Source organism: Parambassis ranga, chromosome 1 (genome assembly GCF_900634625.1).
Source record: "Parambassis ranga chromosome 1, fParRan2.1, whole genome shotgun sequence".
In the NCBI taxonomy this organism is placed as follows: domain Eukaryota; kingdom Metazoa; phylum Chordata; class Actinopteri; family Ambassidae; genus Parambassis; species Parambassis ranga.
The window spans coordinates 10,675,157-10,702,668 of record NC_041022.1 but is presented as its reverse complement, the minus strand read 5'-3'; the positions used below and the strand labels follow the sequence as shown (position 1 = coordinate 10,702,668).

The window sequence follows — 27,512 nt, the reverse complement described above, 5'->3', positions numbered from 1 at the left end:
GATTGACATCGACAGTGAATACACAGGGACTGCAGTAGTGAATTCCCATCTCATTCCCCATCTCAGCCCTCCTGCATCATTACCACGGATATCAATTTAAGGAAGACAAGTGTCAAAGTCTGTGACTGTAAAGGTTTTGTCTGTTAAAGCAACAGCTCGCCTGGTAAAGCACAGCAACTGAGCAAAAAATACCCTGAATCATTGTATTCACAAACAAGACACACACACACTGATGGCAAGAGACGGAATGGATGCCGTCGACTGTAAACACATCAGCATTCAGCATGATCAGCTAAGGTTGCACTCTATTATACAAGCTGATGATGATTGCTAAACATGCAGCTGTATTGCAGATAGAAATGATTACATAAGCAAAGCGGGGTCAATAGACAACATTCAGAAAAACTGTGAGTGTAAACAAAACAAACCAACAGATCCAGAGACAGAAATACGCAATCATCCAGCCAGTAATGTGAACTCTATTTGATCAGTGTCAGCCAGCCCGGCCACAAACAAAGTACTGAGTATTCCCAGAAATGTATCCGTAAAGCCTGGATAACATGATAACACTGTTTTGGTTTGATTATCTCACTTGCTGACGTGCTGGGAGTTTTAATGTGCATAGAGAAAGTACAGAATAAACCCCACCATTCCTTCCTGACCCAGTTTTTTTTAAACTGAAAATGTGTTTAAGCCTACAGTTAAGTTAGCTATAGTTCCAATAATGTCCAAGCCCTTTTTACTCTGAGCCAACACTGAGGAATCCTGTTTTTGTTGTTGTTGTTTTTTTGCAGTGAAAAATAATCAGACATTCACAAGGTTGTTGAAGGACACTAAGAATATGAGCAGCCGGATCGATTCAACAGTTAGAAAAACTCCCGGAGGCCACTGACCGACTGTGGGGTGTGTGCTCTTTTTTTGTGAACCAGTGTATGCCCAGATGAACCAAGGGGGGCTTGATATGCTGGCGGGCTTTTAAACAATACACCACTGATAAGCAGACGTGCATAGAGACGCATAGAACACACATGTAGGATAAAAAGCGTAGCTTCTTCTATGTATCTTGGGTTCTGAGTTTCCATGCTGGGTGTAATCCCTTCTTACCACCTGAGGTTAAATTGTAAGAGGGGAGGCTCTCTTCTCTGTGTCTGCACAGTTTATCTCAGCAGTAAATCCTCTGTTTGACAGACATGGTCAGGGTAGTCCCACTGGGGAAATATATGCCACTAGACCTGATATTTAGTAGGTCAGGAGTAATGGGAGGAATAAAACATTGATCACAGCTTTAACTTCCTTTGATGGCTGACGTACATTTCTGCCACATTTCTTTGGATCGTCACAAGGGGGGGGGGTGTCTGAGGGCGTGTAAAATGTGGGCTGGGGAGGATTTCAAGCACTAGACAGTTCACGTAAATCACATAGCTGGACCAATCACATTCTTTTATTTTTACTTTTTAATTAAAACGTGTGACATTGCCCCGAAGGGAGGAAATGTTGCATCATCTGTGATGTGTTTTTTTTTTTTTCGCTGCCACTCTGGAATACAGTTCATGGTGCTGCAGAAGCAACATTCACTCTGCTTGCTGCAGACACAACATCAGCTTTTCATTAGAAGAGTTGAAAAGAGCAGTCAGAGGTTACGTATCCTTTCTTAAAGTTGCTCTGCGACTTGTCTGGCAATAGGGAGATGGCACACATGACTGACAGTTTGTTAAGAGTCCTCCAGCCAGGAGGAGCTCACACACTCACACCGCTAAAGGCCTGCAGTGGTCGCAGAGGATTTAACATCTTCTTTGTCCTTTGTTAATATTTCTTCACACCTCTGTGCTTCTGGAGTTGGATGGAGATATTTTTTTGAATGGGGCGTGACGTGAATACAGATAAGCACGCACTGCACAGACAGGAAAATGTAGGCACTCATATTCTCATAGCCCTCATGCACACTCTTACACACGTAATGCTGACACATTACAGTCAGATATGACGGTGAATACAATACCACTGTCACCGACAGACAATGAGAAGACATAAGAACAAGAAACACTGGAAAGGTAAAGGTACAAATCCACCAAATGGATCATTTTGTGCTTTATAATAACGCCGTGTTGTTTTGCATGAGACGTCTCCAATCATCGTTTTTGAACATCCCCCCACTCCTGTACCTACTGTACCACATTATGAGTCACTAGGGTGCACATACTGTTGGGCACTTTCACGGAATGAATCTGAAGTACGATTACTCTCAAATCTGTTCTGTTAAAGTGTAAATTTGAATGAACGAGCAACTTACACGATACAGTCAGGTTCTAAAGCACAATTTTCTGAGTATTGTTTTGTTACGACAACACTTTAATGAGGACATCGTCACAATTTGGTTCACTCAAAATGTATTCAGATTACACCGTATTACCATCACTAATATTAGTATGAATATCATATACTAATACTTTGTGCTGTGGTTATTGGCATTATATGACAGACTCTTCAACATTATTGCATGTTTTATCCTTTGCTCTTATAACCGCTGCACTCTTATCAACCATATTTTATGAGACAAAAGTGTGTGTCTGTGTGTGTTTAGTGTATTTGTGTGTGTTTTGTATAATCTAGTCTGGTTTCTCACTGCTCGGGGCTCCCTGCTGTGTGAGCGTATGCCAGTACTCCACTTTCTTTCCTTTGTTTTTGAGACAGTCAAACCAGTGTCTGAGTCGCTGTCCGCTTGCATTGATGCCCAGCTCCACTCCACCTGCAGAAGGAGACGAAGGAGAGGAAGAAACAAAGAGGAGCTGAGATGTGTCAGGGAATTTGACAAGGATGGGTGACAAAAACTGAGGAAACATAGTGAGATTCAGCCACAGAATGACTCCGGTCTACTCATTTAAGATCCAAACTTTAAAATGCCTCTTTTGGTTTAATACTGCCTTAGCCTGTGCCTTCAGATAGAACGCTACCATTCATTTGATAACTCAGATCAATTAGAACATTCAGTTTAATTAATGACTGTAATATTTTGTAGAAAGTCTCTGCAGGCCACTGAGTAACAAAAACAACACTTCATCATGGCAGGTGTCTGATGACAGCGGGACAAAAACACACGTATCCACTTTGTTTTTCTTGTCAACCGACGTAATGGTCTTTATCAGCTTCTAAACTGACGTCCTACCAGTTATTTTAAGAGACATATTTTTCACTTGTGCAACAACAATGACACATCATTACAGATGCAGGTAATTGCTGATTTGGCCTACAAACACGTATTTAAAAACTTGCCATTCACATTCCCTGTTCTTCTTTGTTTAACTGTGTGTTACGTCTAGTGCAGAACAAAGCAGCCATTGTGTTCCGTGAATGAGCCAGTATATCTCCTGCCTGCTGTTTAACAGGGTTTTGTACTTTGATCATATGTTTTTATGTACGTACTAACCTGAAAAATAGAACATAATTATAGCTGTCAGATAAGTTGTTATTTTCTCCAACAATAAGGAGACAACCCAACACACACACTTACAATCAGACCCTTAAATAACGTGTAGCTGAGCTAAGGGCTAAGGATATAATGAATATTATCATTTATGCCAATGGTGGTTATTTGACAGGAGGACTAACAGATGTGGGAGTAAATGGTCATTTTTGGAGTAATTATTTCAGCCAGAGAGACAAATAGAAGATTTAGATTAAGAATGATTTAGTAAAAGAAAACTAGCGATGATGCAGAGGAACAGGAAATGAGTCAGGTGAAAGTGAGTGGAGGTGAAGGAGGCGTTGGTGGAGGGGGCAGACAGAGAGATAGGGAGATGCAGGCAGTTGTCATACTGAGGTTATTACAAAGCCATTCTCTTGGCTGTGATTGCACAGTTAATGGAGCATGAAAGTTTTAAACACGGCATTTTGGCGATGCTGACTTCTAACAGCTCCCTGGAAAATGACAGCCACGAGCAAACAAGGCTCGAATTGTTGATCTGCAACTTATCTGAGCTCTGCGTTGAACACTGCTGCTGATGCTGGGAAGAGACGAGCAGCCTTTAAGTGTTTCATAGCCTGTATTCACCCTCATTTTCCTCCCAAACACAGACACGCCACTTGTTGAGCACGTCTACACCTGTCGACAAGAGTTTCAATAGGATATTGCACCACACTTTGTCACCCCCACCGCACTTCCATCACATCTGAACGGAGATCGATGGAGTGTTGCCTGAGCCTGTGGGCAGCCAGTGACAAACGAACGGTCAGCCATCCTGACACTCGTTAGGGGACAGAAGAAGAAGGATGAGAAACCGCAGCCAGAGGAGATGACACAGATGGAAGCGAGATTGACACACAGGTTGTGGAGAACATGTGCACCCACACTCACACAGGTTTAACCCTCTTCTCTGTCCAAGCACTTTTGAGAAATTTCACGAATGCTTCTGAACAAGAAAGACTGCCATGACCTCTGAAGGACTTACATTGACATGAGATTTTGAAACAAAACAAAAACTTAAGGTTCAAATTTTGACTTGTTGAACAAAGGACTTATAATGTTAACTTGTTCTGATCTTGAACTAAGACATGATTACATGGAACTGTAAGGTTTGACTTAAACCTTACAGTAATGAATCCTTCTGATGACAAAAGTGAAACAATGAGTCTGGTTACAGTCTTACATCAACACATTTCAGCAGTCTATTCTGCATAAATGTAAATACACATCACCTGAATTGTGAGCAGTTACATGATAAAATGTAAAATGTGACTGAGAGGACCCATTGAGAGTGCAGGTGCTTTCTCTGTTTCTGACCATCTAGACTATTGGGTATTGGTGCTGATACTGATTTGGACTAAAGGCATAAGAGCAGTGCTGGTATCCATGCTTTGAGTATCTCTACACAGTTTTTGTGGCTGACAAAGACACTGTAAATGTGAAAAACAGAAGATTTATATTCGTGCAGATTACTCCTCTTAAGGTTTTCTATTTGATTTATTGCCTGAGTTTCTGTGTACTGTACTGTACTTCTGTTGCCCTCAGTTTGTCTTTTTATTGTTTAGTTTTCTCCTCTATGTATCTATAAAATCTCACCTTTTACTGTTTGACACATTGCTATATATATTCTGCTACGCCTGCTTGTTAAAACTCACTCCCATTGTGCGCCAGTGCACTGGGATTGCACTCACCCAGGCCACTTTATCAACTCATTTTCGTCCATTCTTCTTTGTCTGTGTGTCATTTTTTTCTCTCAGCCCCAATTAACATAACTGGCAGGCTGCTGTAGCTAAACCTGTAATGATAATGGTCAGGGGAATGGCTGTTATCTGGAGCTGTATGTTAGAGCGATGGCCTTTTCTCCCAGGAAGGCTAATAACTCACTGGGCTTATCTAAACAGCGGATGTCTCCCTCCCAACCACCCACTCTACCACAACACACACACATATTTGACCAAGTAAAACGCTTTGATCTGAAGGCCTTCAAACTGCCAGGGTGGTAATCCATTCTCACTATGCCTCCCCACTACTTCCCCATCAGTCCTTAAGCCCCCATTGCCATGATACATACACCAGGGCATGCCAAAGCTGTTTAGCGATCTGATGTAGCTGCAGCCATCTGATGTGCCAAGTCCAAAATACATCTTCCTTTTGGATTTGTCTTCTCCCCTCCACTTCCCGTTTCCCTTCCAAATCATCTTCACTTTCTCAATCGTTCTCCTCAAGGCTCATAATTACCCCTCATCTCTTTTCTTTTTTTTTTTTTACACTCCTCTCTCCACCCACGCGCAGCCTGCTTTTTATGTTTTCTCCAATAGCTCCACTTTGATCTAAACAGCCTGCTACAGTCATGTTCTGCTCTGACTCCTTTCTTAGCCTACCTATGAAGTCGTTGCTCATTCCCAAGTCATAGTCCCACACAGAGATCTCCAGGGTTTTCTTCGCCAGCTGGTCCAAGGATACTTCATATGAAAACTCCTGTGCAGGTGGCACACACAACAGCATATTTATATCAAAGATTCATAAATGCAAGATTGAAAGGAACTGAATTCTAATGCTGGGAACACATGCATGAAATGACTGCATTTAAAGTGTGTTTAAAAAGATTTATACTCTACACTGAAGAAGCTCATTTACAGCTCAGCAAAGAAATCAAAGAAGGTGCCAGGTGTATATAAAAAAAAAGCTTTACCTCATTGAATTCAGGATTTAGAGTTTTTTTCTTCACTGACGTCTTATACTTGGACTTTTTCCCCATATCTGGCTGTAAGATACTGAGAAGACAGAAAAAGAGGCATAAATTCAGTGCGACCATCAGAACCTATTAGGAAAAAATGTCGATAACAATTAGTAAAATTGGTGATTACATCTGTAATCCACATGGAAACAGACGGCCTTATTTAATCAGGTATCAGTAGATGGACTTTACCTTTTTCCAATTTTAGCTTCAGACACAGACAGGCTAGCTGTTTTAACCCTTCTCTACCAGTTAAAATCATCCTATAAAGGCCTCTTATCAAACAGTTGTTATCATCCCATCCTATGTCTGTTGTCAAATGTGAATAATCAATTCAATGAATATTACCATCTAATTATTTTCCTATCTAATGACTGCTATCATTCATGTAAATGGAACATTATCATACCCATTACAACACCAGCTTATAAAAGAAATTAAACATGTTGATTTAAATATTAAAATTACATTTGCAACACATTTTTTGTTTAGCTGAGAGTGGGCCTCCCTCACTGCCTTTAGTAACACATAGCAGCAATGGTCTGTTCTCTAAAGACACCAGCCAAAGCTGTGATTAACCAATTAGAATTCTAGACTGGTGGCAGGGGCTTCAGTGTCTTGGTGAGAGAGCAAACAAGGGCATTTCTAAGAATGTCAAACATCATCTTCCTTTTTACTCTGGTTCAGCAGATCAATGGGACAAATGGAGGAATAAGTGTTTGTACAACAGAAATCTTTAAGCTCCTTGACCTTTAAAAAAATGGTCATTATTTCTGAGATCAAATGAAATCATGATGTCTCTTTATCGCTTGGCCTGGTTTGACAGCAAACTGCTGAACAGCAGAAACAAAGGAAGACAAAAAGTTTGCAAAGAATTGTCTCTTTGAGATAATTGTGACCCAGAAGTCTTTTGAACAAAGGCAGGGACAGTGAGTGAAGCAGAAAGAAAGAAAGAAAGTAAACCACAGCAAGATCATAATCATGCCGATGTCGGAGGAGTGTACGCTCTAGCGAAGAGGCAACAGAAGGATCGCTGGAGGGCAATAGGAGTGATCATCAGCATAAATTCCAAGCCAAGATGTTCAGGAGATGAGATATCTCACTCTTCCAGCCTCCTCCTGCCAGTGACGAATCCTGGCCTGACAGCTGATGCATGAGATGGGCTTGGGGCTGTCACTGTAGAGCTGGAATCAGAGCGAGTGAAGGATGGAGGGACGAAGGTGGGGAAAGGAGCAGGAGGAGGAGGATGAAGGGAAAATGATAAAAGGTGGCAAGGTGGCAGTGCAAAGACAGGAGCTACTGTATGCTAGCTGTCAGTGCTGAAAATGTCATTTTTAATAATGTAAAAAGTTTTCAGCATCACAGACAATTAAGTGATAATTGTCTCTGATCATCCTGCTACTTAAAAGGCCATTTTCACCTTAAGCTACCTGATCAGCTTTTATCCTTCCGGATACCTGATGCTTATACAATGGAGGGGATGATCTTCAAAGGAAAGAGAAAGGAATACCCGAAGAAAAGAATGAATCAATTCAAAGAGTCAGCCAAACAAAGCGTCCGTTTGACCAGCAGCATGTGAGAGGGTAAGGAGAAAACCCGCGGGACAATCTCAGTCTGAGCTGCACTAAATTGTGTTTCACATTCGGCTCAGAGACAGCTCAGACTGGAGAATTGCAATTTCCAGAATAACAAAATGGTATTTGACAGCCATATTCATAATTATGATGGCACAAATAAAAAATATAGGCCAGATAGCTGCACCCAAACTATGCCCAAATTACCATAGAAAATTCAATGTGAAGAATTATTCATAACACATGAGGCTGGTCCATAGAGATATGAGCGGATTATCCTCTCAGTTTTTTTCTGTTTCCTTAAAAATTAGGGTACAGAACATTGAACAACAGCATGTGTTTGTCTGTTATAATTCTACATTTTAGCTCGGTTTGCACTGACTGATAAGGTTAACAGGGGACAGCAGCTGCTGTTGACAGTGTTAAATACTAAACTCATATAAATTATTCTTCTCATATAGGGGAATGTGAACAAGCAAGCAAAGTTATGTCAAGAAAAGAGCTGAAAAATATCGTATAATATCACGAAATCCAACACAGCAACCTCAAAATTGACACCTGGATGTTTCGTATACAGGATCTGGGTTTGGAAATAAAGAGCCTATGTGTAGGATTTAGCACTTTTAGTAGAGCAAGTGTTTCATTCTCAGCAAGTAAGTGAGCATACCTCCAAAAACCCATGTGCTAAAAGAAATGTGAAGATAAACAAAACTAGCAACAACACTCTACATCATATCTGGTGTATACATATGATGCGTTCTGTCACCTCCTGTTTGTCTTTTCCCAAAATAAGCTTTTATGTCACAGGAGCTTCACATCATAGTCACATGACAACTTGACACATTTTGGAGTCATGAGAATGTGGTACCTAAACTAATCCTGACAGTGAGTTTAGGTGCGGGAGAGACACGGAGAAGAAGGAGAGCAGCCCTATGAATGAGAGGAGGAAACAACAAAAGAACTGAGGAGTGACAGGGAGCGAGAGCTGGTGTTAAAACAGGAACCAATCCAAAGGAATTATGACAAACAGCAAAGAGAAGTGAAAGAAAAAAAACAGTGACAATGAGCTAAATATATTCCTGCAGCAGTGAGAACTCATGATTTTTTACTTCACACAAGGGCTCAGCCAGAAAGGAGATAACAGAGCAGTAAAGCAGTGTGCTTGGTCAGCAGGAAATATCTGACATGTTTTGCACTTTTTCTGCTCTCACATGCCGTTTATTTCCCGTTCCTGACAGAATAATTTATGTTTTAAAGTATTTTCTGTTAGAACTGAACAGAAAGAAGGAACACCACAGGGTCCTCTGACAGCTGTGCTCTCCTTTAGTATTTAAAATGCTCATTTGTTCCATTAATCTGAAGTCAAATCTGTTCTGAGATCATTTTGACCTTGTGTTACCTGAATATCTTCTTAAGGGTGAATGAGAGAAAGTCCAATTTTAAAACCCCTTCTGGACACACACACACACACTGGTATCAAGAGCAGCTTTAGTTGCAGATTTCTCAAGAGGATTGTTGGTGTTTGAGCTGCAGGACATCATCTCTCTGACAGTGAAGTAAATCAGACGCTAGCTAAGCAAATTAATTTCCATGTCGATTTAATTGCTGCATATCCTCTTGGGGTGTAACTCACCTATGCCAGTAGCACAATCAACCTCCACGTCTTTGTACTTTAAAGTTAGCTTCGCTAAAACTTCACAGGATTAATTATGTTGAAGTCACTGGCAGTACATGCAGCCTGTCCACTGAGGTGAAGCAAACAAGACACATACAAAGAGTCTCTGTGAAACATACACCTGAGAGTACAAAAGGAAAATGTAGCTGACAAAGATGCCAGAAATCAGAATGAGACCAGAACTGTGACTTAAACAAATCATACAAACTACAAGATTCTGAACTAAGATGCAGTTGCTACAAGCGTCTGGAACAACGGGATGGAAGACATGACAAAAGAAAAGAAAATGTAATACAGGGGTTACAGTGAAAAGGAAGAAGGAAGAAGGAAGGCTCAGAGTCAGGCGTCCACATAAAATTTACCCCTGTTCTCCAGGACTTGAGAATAGACAGATAAGCAACAAGGCAGCACTTTGTGAGGAAACAAATCAATTCAACATTTGAGAGACAGAACGTTTCAGTGAAATATAACATTATTGTTATTTTTACCAATGAATCCCAAAAATGAAATATACTGGTTGTCTGGCTGGTCAGCAAAGTTCACAAATGCAGTGAGGTGGCAATTGACAAACACCAGAGTCCTCCAATGCAACACTGGAGTTTATGTTCCATACGGGACCATTTACAGAAAAGGGTGCTCATGTGTAATGCTAGGGTACGTACATATCCACGTAGAGTGGTTTTTTCAACTTCTCCATAAGAGTCTCATAACTTAAATGCTAGGAGAAGGGCCGTACTCCGGACCACATTTTCATTACACAAAGGAAATAAAAACTGCTTTAGAGCCTTTGAAATCTTCTTTGCAAAACAACCTGGTGCTCTTTCTACCTTGAAGCCTCCCACTACTGGAGGTGGTGTTGGTTATAGGATTGGTTGTCCTGTGTGGGAGCGCTCCCTCTCTTCACTGTAGGGTTTTCAGCACAGCAGGCGGATCGGAGTTTGAGCTGTGTGGGTTTTTATCTGTCACCATCCGTGCCTTACAGGCAGGCTGGCTCAGGCGTACAGTGTCAGACACTTTGCCTCTCCTTGGTTCTGTGTTTTAGACTTTACAAAGAGACCTGCGTTGGCTGAGAAAAGTTACAACCTCACAGATCAGAGTCTGATCAGGAAGCTGCACCACCTCCATCCTGCAGCATTGCAATCGTTGTTTTGGAGACTTCTATAGAAGCATCTTACTTCAACTCTGTTGAATGCTGTTGATCTCCTTGTTACTTGATGGACTGCATACGATTGGTCAGGCTTATAAATAGTGATCTTATATTGCTGCACTACAGTCTTGGAACATGACATATGTGTTTAATAGCTTTGTGGGTGGTGTGCCATGCCAGTGTGACAGCAGGACATCTGGCTACGCCCCCTCAGGCCCGTCAAGCTGGTTAAAAACCAAAGCATGTGTGAAACAGACTCAAGGTGACAAACTCTGGGTTCACTGAGCAGTCAGAGAGCCCTCTAACTACACCTGCATCCATTCAACAAAACTCAGAATATTATAGGAGTCACTGTCACAAATAACAAGAAAAAAATAATGCTGAGTGCAATGTACGCTTTCTGAGAGATGTCGATGAAAATTCTCGGTCATCCAGGACATATGCATTCAAAAGGTTGAAACGAGGCAACTGGACTTGTGGTGTTTCCTTGAAGACGTTTTGCTGCTCCTCCAAGCAGCCTCATCAGTTCTAACCCCAGCCAAACAGTTAGAACTGATGAGGCTGCTTGGAGGAGCAGCAAATGTTTTCAAGAAAACTCTACATGCCTTACTTTAGCTTTTTAAATTCCTGAGAGATGTTACTTGAAACAAACATATGTGGTGTACTAATTGCAGAGTAGGAGCTAAAAGAATAGAGTGTTCTGAGAACTAAAATAGTTTGCAACTTTAAAACAAAATATTTTCAGTTTTAGTCCGAGGAAGCCTGTTTGAGATTACTTTAAGTAAAATTTTCATTTTCCCTGTTTTTTTTTGTTTTTTTTTGTGTAGACACCCCAACCAATCAGATATTCAGATAAATGCTTAAAATCATCTTTCAGCTATTTTTATACATAAACATAAGCAGGCCTGTCTCACATTTAGCAACAGAAGATCCATGTCAGATCCACTCTCACTCCTAGTTTTTTGTCCTGAGTATTTGTCTGCAAGAGGACTCATCCTAAATTATGTTAAAATGATTCAAATTACATGCACTTGATTATATCTGCTATCACAATAGTTTGTGGATACCAACAGGCAAGCAGAGAAGAGTAGGAAGCAGCTACACTTTGTCTGAAGGCATCATCATCAACAGGCCCCACTCCCTGTGAATTCTCTGCACAGTTTCCTACTTTATTAATCCATCAGCCATAAACTGACATGATCTTTGTATCTGCCAGAATAAAATCCGTTTAACGTCCAGTCTGACTGATTTGGACTTTTGCCTTCTCCCATAAAATGGGGCTTCTACAGCAAATCTAATCTCATTGTTTTCACTGTACACATTGAACTGGGTATTCTCTCAGCATATATGCCCAGTGGTTAGGATATACCTAATGTTAACATCCTTTGCTTATGCTCAGCAAACGGCACCCATCATGCTGATATCCTTTCCACACCCCTTATTAATTACTGCTCTATAAGAACAACTTCCTCCACAAACATGAACAGCTAATGCTGAAAAGCTGCACATGAGCATAATTTGTAGGATGCCAGCTTTGCTTATGAATATCTGACGTGACTTACATTTTGACGAAGGGGTCAGAGTAGCCGTTGGAGTCCATGGCAGCCAGATGGGCACAGCGTATGATCCCAACCAGCAGACAGCCCTTCTCTGTGTTATAGCACAGTGACACCAGAATGCGGCCTCGCTGGGGACACAAAACGCAACACAGCACCTGTTTACACCCCGACGTTTAACTTAACACTCATTCCGGCAGCAGTGTCAATAAAATAAGGAAAACTTTCAAAACAGGATACAAATAAAATTTCAATATTGCATGAAAATAGCTATTTGTTGCAATATGTATGCTGTTTGCCATACAGTGCGTGTGTGTGTGGAGGTTTTGAATTAAAGCTTGTAATTAAAGGCCTTATCAGAGCCCGGCAAAATGACACTGCTCTCTTCTTCTTTTAATCTCAATGCTGAAGCATAAACTGAGTCTAATCAGAGACCAAAAAGCTATTAGCCTCTGTCTCTAAAATCACAACGAGAAATGAGATAACAACCAGAAGAGTAAAACTCTGGACGGCAGGCACTGGTGTGTCCATCCACAGCCGTCTATTACACATCATGCCTCAGATATATATATATGTATTAAAAATGTCTAATTAAACACAGTTTTTCCTTCAGAGATGGTAGCAAGAGATGACAGATTAGAATTGGAAGGAAGATAAGAAAAATGTATTAGATATAGGGGAGTAATAGAAAATTCTAATAAGATTGATGATGATAAAGTTGATGATGTTACCTCCTCCTCTGCCACGACTGCTCCCTGGTCCACTGTTTGATTGTTAGTTTCTTTATTCTGAAATGAGAGAGAGAGAGAGAGAGACCATGGTGATAGCCTGCAGGAAACTATCTATTACACAATATATTGTATTATATGAAACTGATGCCTGACAGCCTCTGGGCAAAAAAAAAAAACATGTGGAAGAAAAAATAGGACACATCTTGATATACGTATGGAACCAGCTCAGACACACACACATGCACACACACAGTGTACATACCTGTGCAATTCTCTCCAGGCCCATATTGTAGCGTTTGCTCTCACCCTCTTTCAGTTTCTTCAGAGCCACTCTCACCTCTCCAATGAATTCATTTCGCCCGAGCCTGTCCATATCACATACACACAGCCTTCATACATCAACACACACACACACACACACAGATGGAAAAGAGTTAGCAGAAAGTTTCAGATAAACCCTCATTACTGTGAAGCAAGCTGTGCCAAATATATCCGAAGTGCATTTGAACAGTCAATCAGCTCTTCCATCTGCAACACAAAACAAGTGCTCTGTGGCTTCTCATGAGCAGCCTTATGAATGATAAGAAGTTGTGTGATTGCTGCAGAGAGATTTTCAATCACTTCCTTCTCGGTTTTTACTCCATGAAGCGCTAATTTATCGTAATTGAAACATGTAAGCGGGTGAGAATTTGTTTAAATCAAGCAATCAGATGTTCTTTTTTGCATTTCCCTGAGCTAAAGGCACCCACTGATTTCATGCTCTATGCTGCTAAATATCATTCTGCAATCATTTGCATACATGGATCATTTTATTATAGTACAGGTATTTCTGTAGATAAAAGTGAAAAAAGTGAAAATATAGGTGACTCATCCTGCACTCAAGGGCATGAACTAATATTGCACCTAATCAAACACTTCCCTTCCTCCCACTGTGCTTCTCATTCACCTGCAGCGTTACTGGCATCAAGTACTGGCTTACAGGGTTCATTTTAGTAATCTTTAAGAGCACAGAAAAAGTTATTGCGATGCTTTAAAGATTACTTTTTTCAGGTGCAGCCTGTTTCAATCTGCAGCTGTCTTTTTTATTGGCCTTTACTAGCTCTCTAAATTTTACTAGAGACAACTGAACCAATATCTTTTGCTATATTGCCACAATGCTGCTTCTGTAAAATGATATTTTTCCACAGAGTGCACTTATTCAAACTGATGATGTTTGATGGAGGGTGAGTATTCCATCAGCTACAGTTGAGTTTTCACAGACCATCACCTGCTGCAAAACCCCCCTCTGTGCTCAGATATTCCCAGATGGACTGTGGCTTGATTTTTTTTTTTCCTGGCTCTTCACTTTCTCATCCTCAACCTTTCTCTCTTTTCACACAGACACAGACACACACACACCTTCCCCCTCTTCCTGTTCCCTTTCTGTCCCTCTGACATTTGGACGTTTGACATGCCGGTTCCAGCCTTTTAGTCATAACTGATGAGTATCTCTAGCAGAAGCTTCAGAATAGCTCTGACTCATGGCCACGGCTGTCAGATGATTTATGTCCCTTTGCTCTGTCATACATGTAAGGAGTCTGTGGTGAGATGAATGGTTGCGGTGAAATGTGACACCAGTACTGCTCAAAGTTTTGGCTTCATCCGCTTCCTCACACTCCACATCACAACTTTCCTGTTTCAGAATTCAACGCAGGTGCTTGAGGAATCTCTTAAAAAAAATCACCTTGTGATGACAAAAATGATTTGACAAAAAGTCTTGTTTGGACCACCTAATTTGATGTTATTATCAAATTATAAATTGCTAACATTACTTTCTGGGTTGCCAAGGTAACTAAGAAGTTCCACAATTGATAACAGCTGATAATGCCAACTCATTGCCTGTCAATTTGTAAATCTTACTTTTCACACTCAGATGCACTGATCATTTTTCTGGCTACTTCCCTTCACTTTCACAATTCAGTTCGTTTGGATTGTGGATGACAACGTCATGTGATACAGAACTCCATCATGTAGCTCAAGCCAGACGCAATGATATGTTGGTTTAGTAGCCATGGTAGCCAACCAAATGTTGCCATGAATTCTGAATAAGTCGCACCTCCACATGATCACACCTCCTCCATGCATCACAGAGAGGTGCAGTCATCATCCATTCACTTTCTCTGCAATATTTCAAAGATGGCCTGTCTAGAACCAGAATCATCAGAGTCATTTTGAGTCATCAGATCAAAGTCCAGATTTGAACATGGAGGCCTGGTTCATACACTCCTTCCCAGCAGGTGATGTTGAGATGTGTTAGCTACTTGAACTCAGGAAGCACTCATGCAGGCTCTTATATGAGATGTAAAGGAAGCTGAAAGGGCCTCTGACCATTAGCGCAGCTCTGAAGGTTAACTGCATTATAACCAATGGACAATTTAAAATAACATCTCAGCAAGAAACGTCATTTAAGTACAAACAGTGGGTTTGTGTTTCTCTACGTGTTGAGCAGCTCATTCACTGACTGCATACTTCTTTCATCATCAAGTACTGAACACAAAATTGGGGTCAAGCCAGCTGCTGTTTGAAATTCACTGCATCTAAAATAGTGTTATTATAGTTAAGAGAGCCTTTGAATGTGGCCACTGATTAGCACTGCAAGGGGACCCAACTATTTAAGGGCAGATGTGCTGCTCAGGAGTAAAAAAAACAGTGTTTCAAATGTCTTATTTAGGGAGTTTTGAGGGGACTAGTTACAAAAATAACCTATAGGTGGTAGATAAATATCACTATCACCTAATCAAAAGATTCTTCCCCTTTCCTGATAACACTGGTACCCGACTACATCCTATCTCAGTCTCACCCTCAATCCAATACCAAATCAAGTCGTAGATTTGTTCCCATCTCCCCACAGCCGAGGACAGTGCAAGTCTATTACAAACCCGACTCAGGGATCGAGACATAGAGGGAAGAAATTGAGAGGAGATAAGACTAGACCTGGCACTGACATCATGTCTGTACTCCTTGAACACACACACACACACACACCTCTTGATACCCTCCTCTAATCACAACACCTCCACACATTCCATCTCTCTGCTGTTATGTGGCAACCTGATAATGGTTTTAGTGATGAAAGTCAGAAGGACCCTTTAATGATGAGCTTCTTCCTATGGTATGCATTAACGTTTGACTCGCTTCATATTTTGGTACATTAAAATGCACAAAAAGGAAAGGTGTCATTAAAATGAGGGAACGGATCGAAGCATCACCTTATTACCATCAGTGCTTTTGACATCAGCCAGAGACTGATGGAGAAATTAGATTTAAATCATGTGCAGTGAGCTGGTATTTTCCTCAAATTAGTGACATATCATTCAAATGCACATAGATAATTATGACTCTGTAAGAAAATAAATAACTTGTCAAGATAAAGATTTCTGCAGTCTATTCCAGTTCAGTGGACTTTTCACTCAAGACCAGCGCACCTCCGGCAGCCTTGGTGCACCAATTAAGGGTTTAGCCGGTGTGAGGCCAACCGTGAAGTCTGGATTGAAGACATTAGTTATTAGTTTACTCAGCTGGTTCATTCTTATTAACAGAATGGACCTCCAGTGGCCCTCAGACATAAAGTCTTTGAATAAAAGATCTTAAAAAAAAAAAATCAATGCTATTACAACTTTTGAGAGGTTTTTTTCTTTCCTGCAAGCACTTTCATAACTGTCTTTTATTTAGTTGGCCTACTTTTTATTATTTTGCCTTAGCATAATGGCTTTATATAATCATTCCTAGTGCAAATGAGTGAATGAAAGATGAAATAAATGAACCCCTCTCAACTCGCCTCACTTTAAGTCCTGCAGAACTCTTTATTCAGCATCTGTCCTCCATTACAAAGAGCAGTGCAACAGAATGGATTTGACACCAAAGAAATTTTAATAACCCAAAAGTTATCACAGCCTCTGATTAAAAGGAAAAAAATCCCTAAGGACATCATTCCTGAATTTTTCAACATATAAAACCTCATATTTGCTTTTGCCTATGACAGGACTTTTTCTTGCAGTAGAAATTATATTGCTAATATCCAGTTATTTCCGTCTTAGCTGAGTAGGATAGATTCAATGTAGTGATGGAGGTAGTGATTTTATTATGAAGGGGTCATTAAAATGCATATGTCACACAGGTAATCGCTTTAGTATTTCTCCTGTTTGCAAATTATTTGCTTATTTCAACATGCATTTGTACATAAAAATATTTTGTCTTACTCATAAATGTTTACAATCATCTCAGATGCTGCATTTCAAAACTCTGAATCATTCCATGTTTACACTACACCATGTTAACTTGCACACAGAGGGCTGGAAGTTCTCCTGGAGTGACACCCACCGAATTAGTCAGCACAATAATCACTAATCAGTGTCACAGGCTCACAGTCGGTGAGTGTTCATAATTTACACTCGCTTAAGAATATCTGTGTTTTTTCAGTACTGTTCCTGCTTAAGGATTTGGGAGTTCTGGCAGCTTTTGGGGATCTTTTTTGGCTTCCTAAGTTGGAAATCAGGTCTGAAACGTTGAGGAAGAGGAGATAAAGTCCTTCATCAGTATCAAGTTCTAAAATCCTGCTAATGCTGGGATTTTACTTTTTTGCAGTCACGACTGCTGCTCACGCCACTGACATTTAGTTGCTCTCATTATGCTATTTTCCAGTCTAATTTCCATGTTGACACTCACTATCTCTTTCCTATGGAGCCACGCAAAAATTATGGGGACGTCCATGCAAAGCCTCACATGCAGACCCAGCGGACACTTACACAATCACCTAAAATATACCTAATTCCAAAAATGAACATATGCAGAGAGTTTTACTTTGGCAAGGTAACCACCATATAATGACTAGATAGCTACTCATTAGTTTCATTAGTGCACAGCCAAAGAGATCAACACAGCAATATTGTTTTGCGTAGCAGCAGAAATAACAGACAGATGAATGCTATGATTGACCAATCAGACGGAAAAATACAACACAACCATGTCTTCATTTGAACATAATCCATTTTGAGTGTTGCACAATTCTGAGTGATAATCTGTTATCTGTGAACACCTCTGTTATTCTCAGGCTCTGGTTCTAATTTGAATAATTAATAGGGGAAAAGCATCATCAGCACTAACCCTTTCATTTGCAGAGCTGTCATCTCTACAGTCCAATATTGCAGAAAATGTTGCAGCACCATCACATTAGAAAAAAAAACTGCTGCTTATCTGTTGACATTTTGATATCAATCTGCTCAGCACCAAATGGCAAACAACACAGCCTGTTGTCAGCCAGTGAACAGTCAGCCAGATAGTTTTATTGAAAGTTAATGAATACTAGACCTGTGACTCCAAAAACATAATGTTGGTCCATAACTATAGGGAGCGTGTAAATGGACAACAACAATGATAAGCCCATCTAGTAATATTTCTTGCTTCCACATGGCCAAGCACTCCAACCTGCTGCCAGCTGCAACTGCAACTCTGCTTTAACAGATGCTTGTTCCCTATATAGAACCTAGATTGCAGGATGGTCCAATTTAACATTAAACTTTGTACTGTCCAAGCCTTCAGGCAGGTCTACAGAGAGTCTGAGTCTGGGCAGAGCCCTCCCCACTCAGTAGTGCACAGTGTGCATGGATCAAAGAGTACAGCATCCCCTCCTCTGCACCCTGCTGGGAGCACCAGAGCAGGAGGCAGCAGGGCACAACCCAGTGAGTAAACATCTCTCTGGGGCTCCCTCTCCACTTCTCCATTCTGCTTGCTGCTTTCTAAGGAGTAATGAGAACAAAGTCTGTTTATTGGCTGAGGTATTGTGCTGGTGTCTAAACACATCCACAGAGAGTTTGAGCAGCTCTTTTACTCTTTAGTCTGCCACTCACTTTCCCCGCTCTCCTTGCTGTCAGAGAGCCTCTCATTGACTTTCTCACATATTTCTCACTGTCCTCATTCTTTCGTTCTCTGGCTCCCTTTTGAATAAACTCCACCCCACCACTCTTTTTTTCTCAGCTAAGTGAATTTCCTCATTCATCACTTTGTCCATCTTGTTAGCTGCTCTCTCTTAGCTAATCTCTCTCTTTCAACTGACCCTTGGATTTGCTCCATCCCTCCATATTGTGTTATCTTTCTCAGTCTTGGCCTCCTTATTTTCTTTTTCCACACCCCTTTATCTGTCACTTGACATCATTCACACTCTTCCTCATACTCTCTTTGTTGATCTTGGCAGTCACCTCACCCCCCCCCTCTCTCTTCCTCTCTTCTTTGACACTGGTCACACTCCACCTCCTCCTCTTCCTCATTTTGGCTATCCCTAGCTCCCATGCTGCTTTGTGACTGAGGGCTATGTCCTTGAACAGAGGTCAGGTGGGTTTCCTCTAGTTTGAGGGGTCTCTCCTCAAGCTGATGTCTGAGTAGGTGTTTGGGGAGAGAGAGAGTAAATGTTATTTCCGAACGTGGGAGCTCAAGGACATGTGTTGTTGGCGATCTGTGAGTGTATTTTGTCTATGTACAGAGGAGGGGCCATGCATGTTCTTTCCTGCCAGTGATTGCCCTTGACATACACGCAAGAGGATAAGCACACACCTGACTGCCTGCATTTGTGTGTGCGCTGTGGATGAGATTTGTATATGTGTGTGTATGTGTGTACGTCTGCGTCGCATTTCCTCAGGATAAACAATGCCATCCAACCCTATTATGAATGCACTGAGTAAACTGACACTGATTGCACGCAGTGCACACGTTCACAAACAAAGCAGACCAGAAACTCCATCTCTGAATCAACTTACATGTGCAGGATGACGCTGGTGCGTCAAGAGTTTTTGGGCCAAGATGGCTACGTTTGACCTGAATCGCTCCACACGGAGAGCACTGTGGGAAAGGAGGGGGCGGAGACTCACGGCACAGCCAACACCTGAGCAGTTACTGCAGCAACAGCAAGTGGAACAGTTGGCTTGTGTCGACCGGCTGAAATAATGAATTGCTGTAAAAGCCCACTGGGATGCAGAGGCTGCGGCTGACAGTTCACAGGAGAGTTGGAAATATGGATCTTAATCCTGTGCATAATAAAGTGGTCAATTGGCTGCCTGGGGAATACTGGAACACTGATGGCTGGCCTTGGTGAAACTTAAAAGCGGAGCACCTACCTGAGTGTTTTGGTGGTCATGTCGGCTGCTGTGATGCCATGATAAATCAGCGTTTCATTCCACACTGGATTCAGTGTATTCTTCAGGGTTTTTGTGCGTAACTTGTTTGCCTGCAGAAAAAAAAAATAAAGGAAACATGATAAGAAAGTCAGAAAATGGAGAGGATCTAAGGAATAAAAGAGAAGTGTTGAATGTTTAAAAGGGCAAGGGAGCAAATTCGTCAGATCTTAATGAGAGAAAGAGAACAAAAGATCATGGGAATGTGGCAAAAACCAGTGATAAAAGATCAAGAAAAAAAAATGAAAGAGACCGAAAGAAAGAGCAAGGAACCATCATTTATCTCTGTCCCGCAGGAAATAGCAGACATCTGGTGCCTACTTTGCAGAAGAAAGTGAGAGGACACAAGGCTTCCCTTGCCTCACCTGTTCATCTGTCTCTCCCCGACATAAGATGACAGTGCATTAGCACCAGTAAGACCTCAAAAACAAGCAGTGCTTCAAACACAACACTACACAGCAGCCAATTAAACTGCACAACACAATCAGCATGAAAAATTAAACCTTTCGAGGGGAGGAAATGCCCACGGGCCTGTAATAGCTTCACCATCCATAAATAAAGTGTGCCGCCACTTGCTGCTTCATTTCCCACAATTCCCTTCAGGACGTGTCCATCTTGTTAAATTTATTGTGAAGTGGACTCATTTTAAAACCTTCTAGACACTGGAATTTAACTCCAGTAAAATGCATTTTTACTAACTCCCATGATACAACTCAAAGCCTAATACTACTCTTCAATCATAAAATCCTCAGTTAGGAAGACTTTCCTAATTGGCTGTTCTAAGCTGCTGGAGTGAATTTAAGTGGTGGAAAGTGATAAAAGGCATTTACTCCTACTCGCCAATTTGCATTTTTTTCATTTGAAGTATTTGGAAAACGAAGAAAATCCAGTTTTCAGATCACAATGTAATAAATGTATATTGTTAATTTGTAATGGAGGTTGTGCTTTTACAATGTGGTGTTGCTAAATGTACTGCTGGCTATATATACTCCATGTCCAGCTGGTAAAACCATTTTCTTAATATGCTCCTCCTCTGAAGCTTGGAGGCCTCATTCTTTTCCTCTCTGCTGCTGTCAGGATCCTTCTATAGTGCCTCAGGGCCAGATGCTGATTCTGCCTTCCTACCATCTCTTACTCTTGGTCTGTTTTAGTCTTCCCTCTTTACCTCCACCTCACTGTCCCCCCGGCTTCTCCATTCTTCCTTTTGTTTTCTGCTGGAAACTTCCGGCTTATCAACAACAGGCAGCCCTCCAGAGTTCAGGCCATTGGGGGAACAAGTGTTTTCATGTCATTTGTTTCATTCATTAAAGTGCAAGGGAAGTCGGGCACAGGCAGAGTCACGACTGGCAGCGGTGTTCCACAGCTGTATGTGTGCCAGCGCAACTCAAAAGAACTATTTCCCAAATAGCCATCACTCCTTTTTGACTGAATCAGGTTGGTTTGGTCTGAGTACATATTTCACTACATGCTAGTGACATTTAAAACACCACTTCCTTGCCACTGCCCTCTTTCACTCCCTGTCTTCTTTGTCCCTCTATTGCAGTGCTTTTGCATCTGATTCTAAATGTTTTATCTTTAGCCCTCACTCTGTCACACTCCTGCTTTCTCTCCATCTGTCTGCACGGATCTCTTTACTTATTCCACACTCTCTCTCTTACCCAATCCCTGCTTCCCAGAGCTGTGAATGAACACAGTCTGGCTTCAAGTAAATTTTCCATCCACCTTAGTAAGAAATAGGCAGCTAAAAAACACCAATGACCATAACAGAGGCTGTGTCTGTGCATGTTTATGTGAGTGAGAGAGCAGTCGAGAAGGGAGGGAGGGATGGATTCTCTGCGAGGTTGTGACTAAACCCTTAGCATGTGTCTGCTTACACACAAGGTCAAGCGCTGCATGTGTTTGCAGGGTGTGCTTGACATGACAAGACGGGAGGCCTGAGTGTGTGCTGGTCAAAGAGCATGTACTGATGGATATAAGATGGATGGGCAGAAGAATGTGTGGGGCAGAGTGATTCTGTATTTTGAAGATTCTTAAAACCTTTTTTGTGTTCGGCATTAGTCATCCCAAATCTCACAGTCTGAATGTAAATGTGTGAGCGTGTCTTCCGTCATACTCACGTCTGCATGTACATGCTGCTACTTTTAAACTAACATGGTCCCTGTTTAGTGGGTATTTAGCAAACTGTGGCTTATTGCCTGTACTCATTGATAATTTCCCACAAAACCCACCTATACCCCCCCCCCCCCCCCATCAAACACTCGCCTGTTGACGTGAGCCGTGTAACAATCCTCCTTGTTTCCATGACAACCACCTGCTGCTGTCCTCCCCTCATCTGTCTCTCCCTCCCTCCCTCCCTCCCTTTCACCACTTCCCGACCCTCCCTCCCTCCCCCCCTTCCTCCCTCTCAGTTGTCTCCCTTCTCTCTGCACACTGTTGGTATTTCAAGGTCAGAGAGGGTCACAGGCAGATAGTGAGATAGAGACAGAAATAAGGGTGAATGTGGGGAAAGGAGAGTGATAACAATGGGAGAAGAAGACAACAAGGGAAGGCTGGAGGACGAAAATCCTCCCAGACATCCTCCCAGAATGTTATTGTTAGCACCTTAGACCTTAGACGTTTGCCTCGGCCAACCTATCTGGCCTCCTCTCGTGTCTCCCTCCTGCACTTATCATGACCTCAGATTTTCGTGTCAACCTTCAGCCAAAATGGCCGACAACAGGTTGCATTCTGCTGCAGCTGGGTGGGGGTGTGCGCGAGCCTTATCTTCCCTGCCGCTTGAGCTGAAAACAAGACAAGAGCAGTGCAGCAGACCAGAACATGTTTGTGCTCGATAAAGCAGCACTTACTGGACGAGCCACATTAAACAGTAACCAACCAAAAGTCTTCCTGCTCAACAGCTTAAAACAGCACACCAAATTAGTCTACTGTCATGTTGACTAATGATGCACAATATGTTTTTTTTTCTATCACAGCAATACTGTCCAACTCATTTTGGTGGATTGCTGTACATATTGTTTCCACCAAAATATAGAAAACATGGAGTCTATTTTAAGATAATTACATTAATAGATTTGACACAAAGCAACTCTGCTAACATCTGCTAACACCTAAAAAAACCTCTTGAGCTCTGATTGCCGTAATGACATCAATCTTCATATGTGGTATTGGTCTTTAATGGCCAATACCTATGTCATCTCTGACTAATTGATAAACCCCTTTATTTGCTATAATGTCCTTCCTCAAGTCTTTTAAAAAAATGTTACTGTGTCATGTATGGGTATAGTGGCTGTGTGTCTGTGTGGTAGCATGTTACATTAATTGCCATTGAGGTAAGGTTGTAGCAGTGACCTTGCTAGCCCCAGGTAGAAGATGAAGCTTGACGTATGGATCAGCCAGCCCGTTGGAGTCCATGGCTTTCAGTCCCTGTAGACACAAGAAGACACACATACACATGAATGCACACATGTGCACACACAGACAGACACACACAAACTGTAGTGTCAAAGGTGACGTCATAATGCCCTCAAACACTTCACACAACTGACAGGGTCAGAAAAAGACAGCGAATATGACAGACCTCTTCTACTGTAGTTACATCTCAATTGCGCCTCTGGGTGTCTCTTTCTATGCCAGTATTTTCTACACTCCTCGACTCCTTTCTGTTGTCCTCAAGGGAACTGTTCAGTGAGATTTACATAATTAACATCATGTGACAGTACGCAATGTGTAATGCAAGGCTCGTGTCCTTGTACGATGGCCATTCTAAATGTGTCTGAAAGAGGAGCAAGCTAGCCACCATGATCCAACAATTCGTAACACCATGATAAGATTTTGTGTGAATTGGAAAGCGGCCATGGGTGTACGGCAAAATATGCTATCTAAAAAGGCTGAGAGACAGCTAGGTTGACATCTTTTGCGCAACCGTAAAAGCATGTAAAAAAAAGAATGTTTTCATTGAGCCTTCAAGGAGGATTATGCAACCACAAACACACACACACACACAGTCTGTTTATATGAAGAAGATATTGAAACTGTGTTTACCTTTGCTTTATGAATAGTACAATGAAGACAGTTGTTCTCTTGATCAAAGAGCAGGCTGAACTCCAGTGTTCCCAGGTAGGCTAAAAAAACACAAAACACAAAGCACAGCAATTACTGTCAATAAAAAGCACAGACACATTCAGTCACACATATACGCAAAGCTCTGAGTCATATTTGTAGCAGATGGCCTCTTAAAAACATGACTCTGCCTAATATGAATTGATCTGTCTTGTTTGATTACTGTTTGGAAATGAATAGAAACTAAAGTCCCACAATGGCAACGTAGAGCAATAAATCATCGGAGCCGCTGTGTCACACAAAGTGGGAGTGACAAACACTTTTGGAAAAATGCTTGACTCCACAATTACTCTGTGGGCATATGTTGTGCTACTAGGGGGGAAAAATGCAGAAAATCAATCGAGCAAAAAAGTAAAAGAAAAAATGATGACTCTGTTTTTAGGCTCAATTGCTTACACAACTTTTTGCACCACTTTTCAGAACTTACTGTCATCATCATCAGAGTCGATCACCTCCTCCCTGTCTCCCTCGTTTTCCCCTCTTCTCTCCCCATCCTTGTATCCTATGCCCATCTCCCCATTGAAAGTTTCCTCCTTTAGGATCTTCTTTTCCCTGGGAGGTGGTGGTGTGCAGGGATAGTCGTGGAAACGTGGGAAAAAGTCGGAGATCTGTGGAATTGGGAGGATGGGCCCCGGGCACACATTAATGGCAAAGTGCTCCTGCATAGAGATCTTGACAGGTGAGGGTGGGGGGGGAGCAGTCGAGGGGGACGAGGCGGACGAGGAAGGGGTGGAGGTGGAGGATGGGGGGATTGTCAGGTGGGAGGTGGAGGGCGGGGGCGGGGGCTTGGAGACACTCATGTGGACTGTCAAATAAGACTGTGGGGTCAAAATGAAGGGTAGAGAGAAAGAAAAGAAAGACAGGTAAGAAAATAAAAGTCATATCCTCAGACTCTGTTCACCTTTTCACTCTCTGTGTGAGTTTATATACAGCAGCAGTAGCGGTCAGTTGTTTTAAAGGCATCAGTGGTAGTGTGTTGAAATTCACGACACATCCGAACAACCTGGAGAAACCTGAAAATATGTCTCTGTTTTCACCCACTGATGCAATCCTGACTTCTCAAAAGCCAAAATAGAATTTGCTAGAACCTTTGGCACTTCAAGTGTGACTCACACATTGTGTCAGCACACCAAGTCTGTGCACTGAATGAATATTCAAATGTGGTGCTGTAAAGTATGAACAAGTGATGTCACTTGTGTATCTGCACTTCACTCTAATCCTTGCCTTATCTCTCTCTTTCACTCCTCTCTCTCTCATCTGCAAGTCCCTTAAGCATTATTTACATAATACTATTTGAAGCCTTTCTCAATCTTTAGCATATTTGTCACTAAACAAAGCACGATAACTGTTAGTAAACTCATCTTTGTTAAGCCAAATGTTATAATTTCCGTTTTTTCCCTCATTGTGATTAAGGCGTTTTCTCTTACGGGACAGCTGTGTCTTTAATATTTCAACAGCTGGTTTGATTTTACTGGTCACAGAAACAAACTTCAAACAGGAATGTGGCAGTGTTTCCTTTGTTGGCAACAGATGCCCCAGATTAAACCGATAAAAAGATAAAAATAACTAGATAATAAAACTGATTGGGTCTTCAAATGAAACACATAAAAATAAACACATGATCCACTTCTTGAAAAAGCCACTTCATATCGGAAGAACTCAATAACTTACACTGACTAGACTGGCATGTCATTTCAGGATTCATGTCACTTGTCGCCCTCACATATGCAGCATACGGTATCTCCATCATGTCGCTGCTGGTTAGTGCCAAGTGGTGACCTCTGTTCTCTAATGTCTTTGCAGTTTATTTATGTTTAGCATGCTGCCGTGGCTTTTAAGACTACACTCTTCAGCCTGTTTGTCTCTTTAGCTTTTGACTGATGGATCTTTTTATGGACAACTCACAACACATCCTCACACATAAACAGTGACTTACAAAACTACATAGATGATCATTAAAGTAGTAGGCTATAAAAAGTATTTTGTCATTTCAATTTTCATTTGTGTCCTTTCACACTGTAAAAGGGTGTGCCCTGGAACAAACAAGACAAAGCAAACTTCTTTTGAAACAAGCTGCCATTTTCTTCCTTTGCCTAGAGACTTAAGTTGGATATGCATTGAATAATTGGTTATTTATCTAAGGTTTGAAAATGTTGGTTGGAAACCAAAATGATTTTGTAATTGAAAAAGTCATTTTAAGATTGCTTGCATTGTCTATAACGATAACGATTTTTCATTTATAACAATATCAAAGCGAGACAAAGAAAAGCATTTCGAAATGCTAGAAATGGCTAATGACTGATATGTTGCATGACTACCAATCAATTATGACAATTGCTGCTAATTGTGTTTCCAATTAGTGTTGCACAGAGTCATTAATTGTTGATTTGGCTCTTGTTACGTATGAGTTCTCTTTCATGATATAGACATATCTATGCTACGAGTAGATTTAGCTTCAGATACTTATCTGCCCAACAGAGGCTAAACTCACTCGTGAACTTGCATTTCCATGACATCTTCTCCATACTAAGTTACACTCACACACTGGACCCTCACAGACTGCCAGCTCCCATCTTTAGTACCCACTCTCATTCAGTCAGTCATTCCCATCTTATATAACAACACCCTAATTCAAAGCTGGGGTACCCGTATACAAATGATCATATGCAGCATGTTGCTTAAAAACTCATTTGCTCTCATGTACTAAGACACAGACACACACACACATACGTGCAAACACATGTGCTTTCACACACGCACACACAAATGCATAAATATAGCCAGCCACAAAAAAAAACATACCCAGGGACAGTCTTCATCTGTGCCAGCACTCCATCTTGCCTGCTCTCACGTCCTCTGTCTCTCACACACTGTGTAGCATGCAGCCCAGCTTTGAGTCAATATATCTCTCTGTACTCCCTCTCTCTCTCTCTCCCTCTGTCTCTGTTCATCGTTCGCTCTCCTCTTCTCCTCCTCTCCGCTGTCCCTCCCTCTTTCCCTTCCCCTCTAGTTGTGACGTATTCAGTTAAACTCCCCATCAGTCGTTTTCAGGCTGTGCATATAATACTGTCACTCACTTTCTCAGCAGTGGGGAGATTTAAGGAAACCCGGGAAAACGGGTGGGGGCGAAAGTGAGTGTGTGTGTGTGCATGTGTGTGTGTAGGTGTGTGTTTTCATGGTGGATGAAATGCGTATAAGGGAGAAAAAAAGTGACAGATGAGAGGAGAAAGACAGAGAGCAGATCACAGGAACACACAGCCAAACATAAAGCGACACCAGCAAAGACCCATAGGGAGGCGGATGTATGCAAG

General features: G+C 41.6%; 1 protein-coding gene across 1 annotated transcript; it reads right to left on the bottom strand.

Annotated features, from left to right (window-relative positions):
• Positions 1–50: 50 nt before the first annotated feature.
• Positions 51–27,131, bottom strand: doc2g (double C2-like domains, gamma). The gene is made up of 11 exons (XM_028414758.1): positions 27,004–27,131; positions 24,629–25,019; positions 24,124–24,203; positions 23,431–23,505; positions 20,026–20,135; positions 13,143–13,269; positions 12,881–12,937; positions 12,156–12,280; positions 6,153–6,234; positions 5,842–5,938; positions 51–2,746 (listed from the first exon to the last, which is right to left on the bottom strand). The coding sequence occupies exons 2-11, from the start codon at positions 24,999–25,001 to the stop codon at positions 2,607–2,609; spliced, it is 1,266 nt and encodes a 421-aa protein (XP_028270559.1). The 5' UTR covers positions 25,002–25,019; positions 27,004–27,131; the 3' UTR covers positions 51–2,606.
• Between the last annotated feature and the right edge of the window lie 381 nt (positions 27,132–27,512).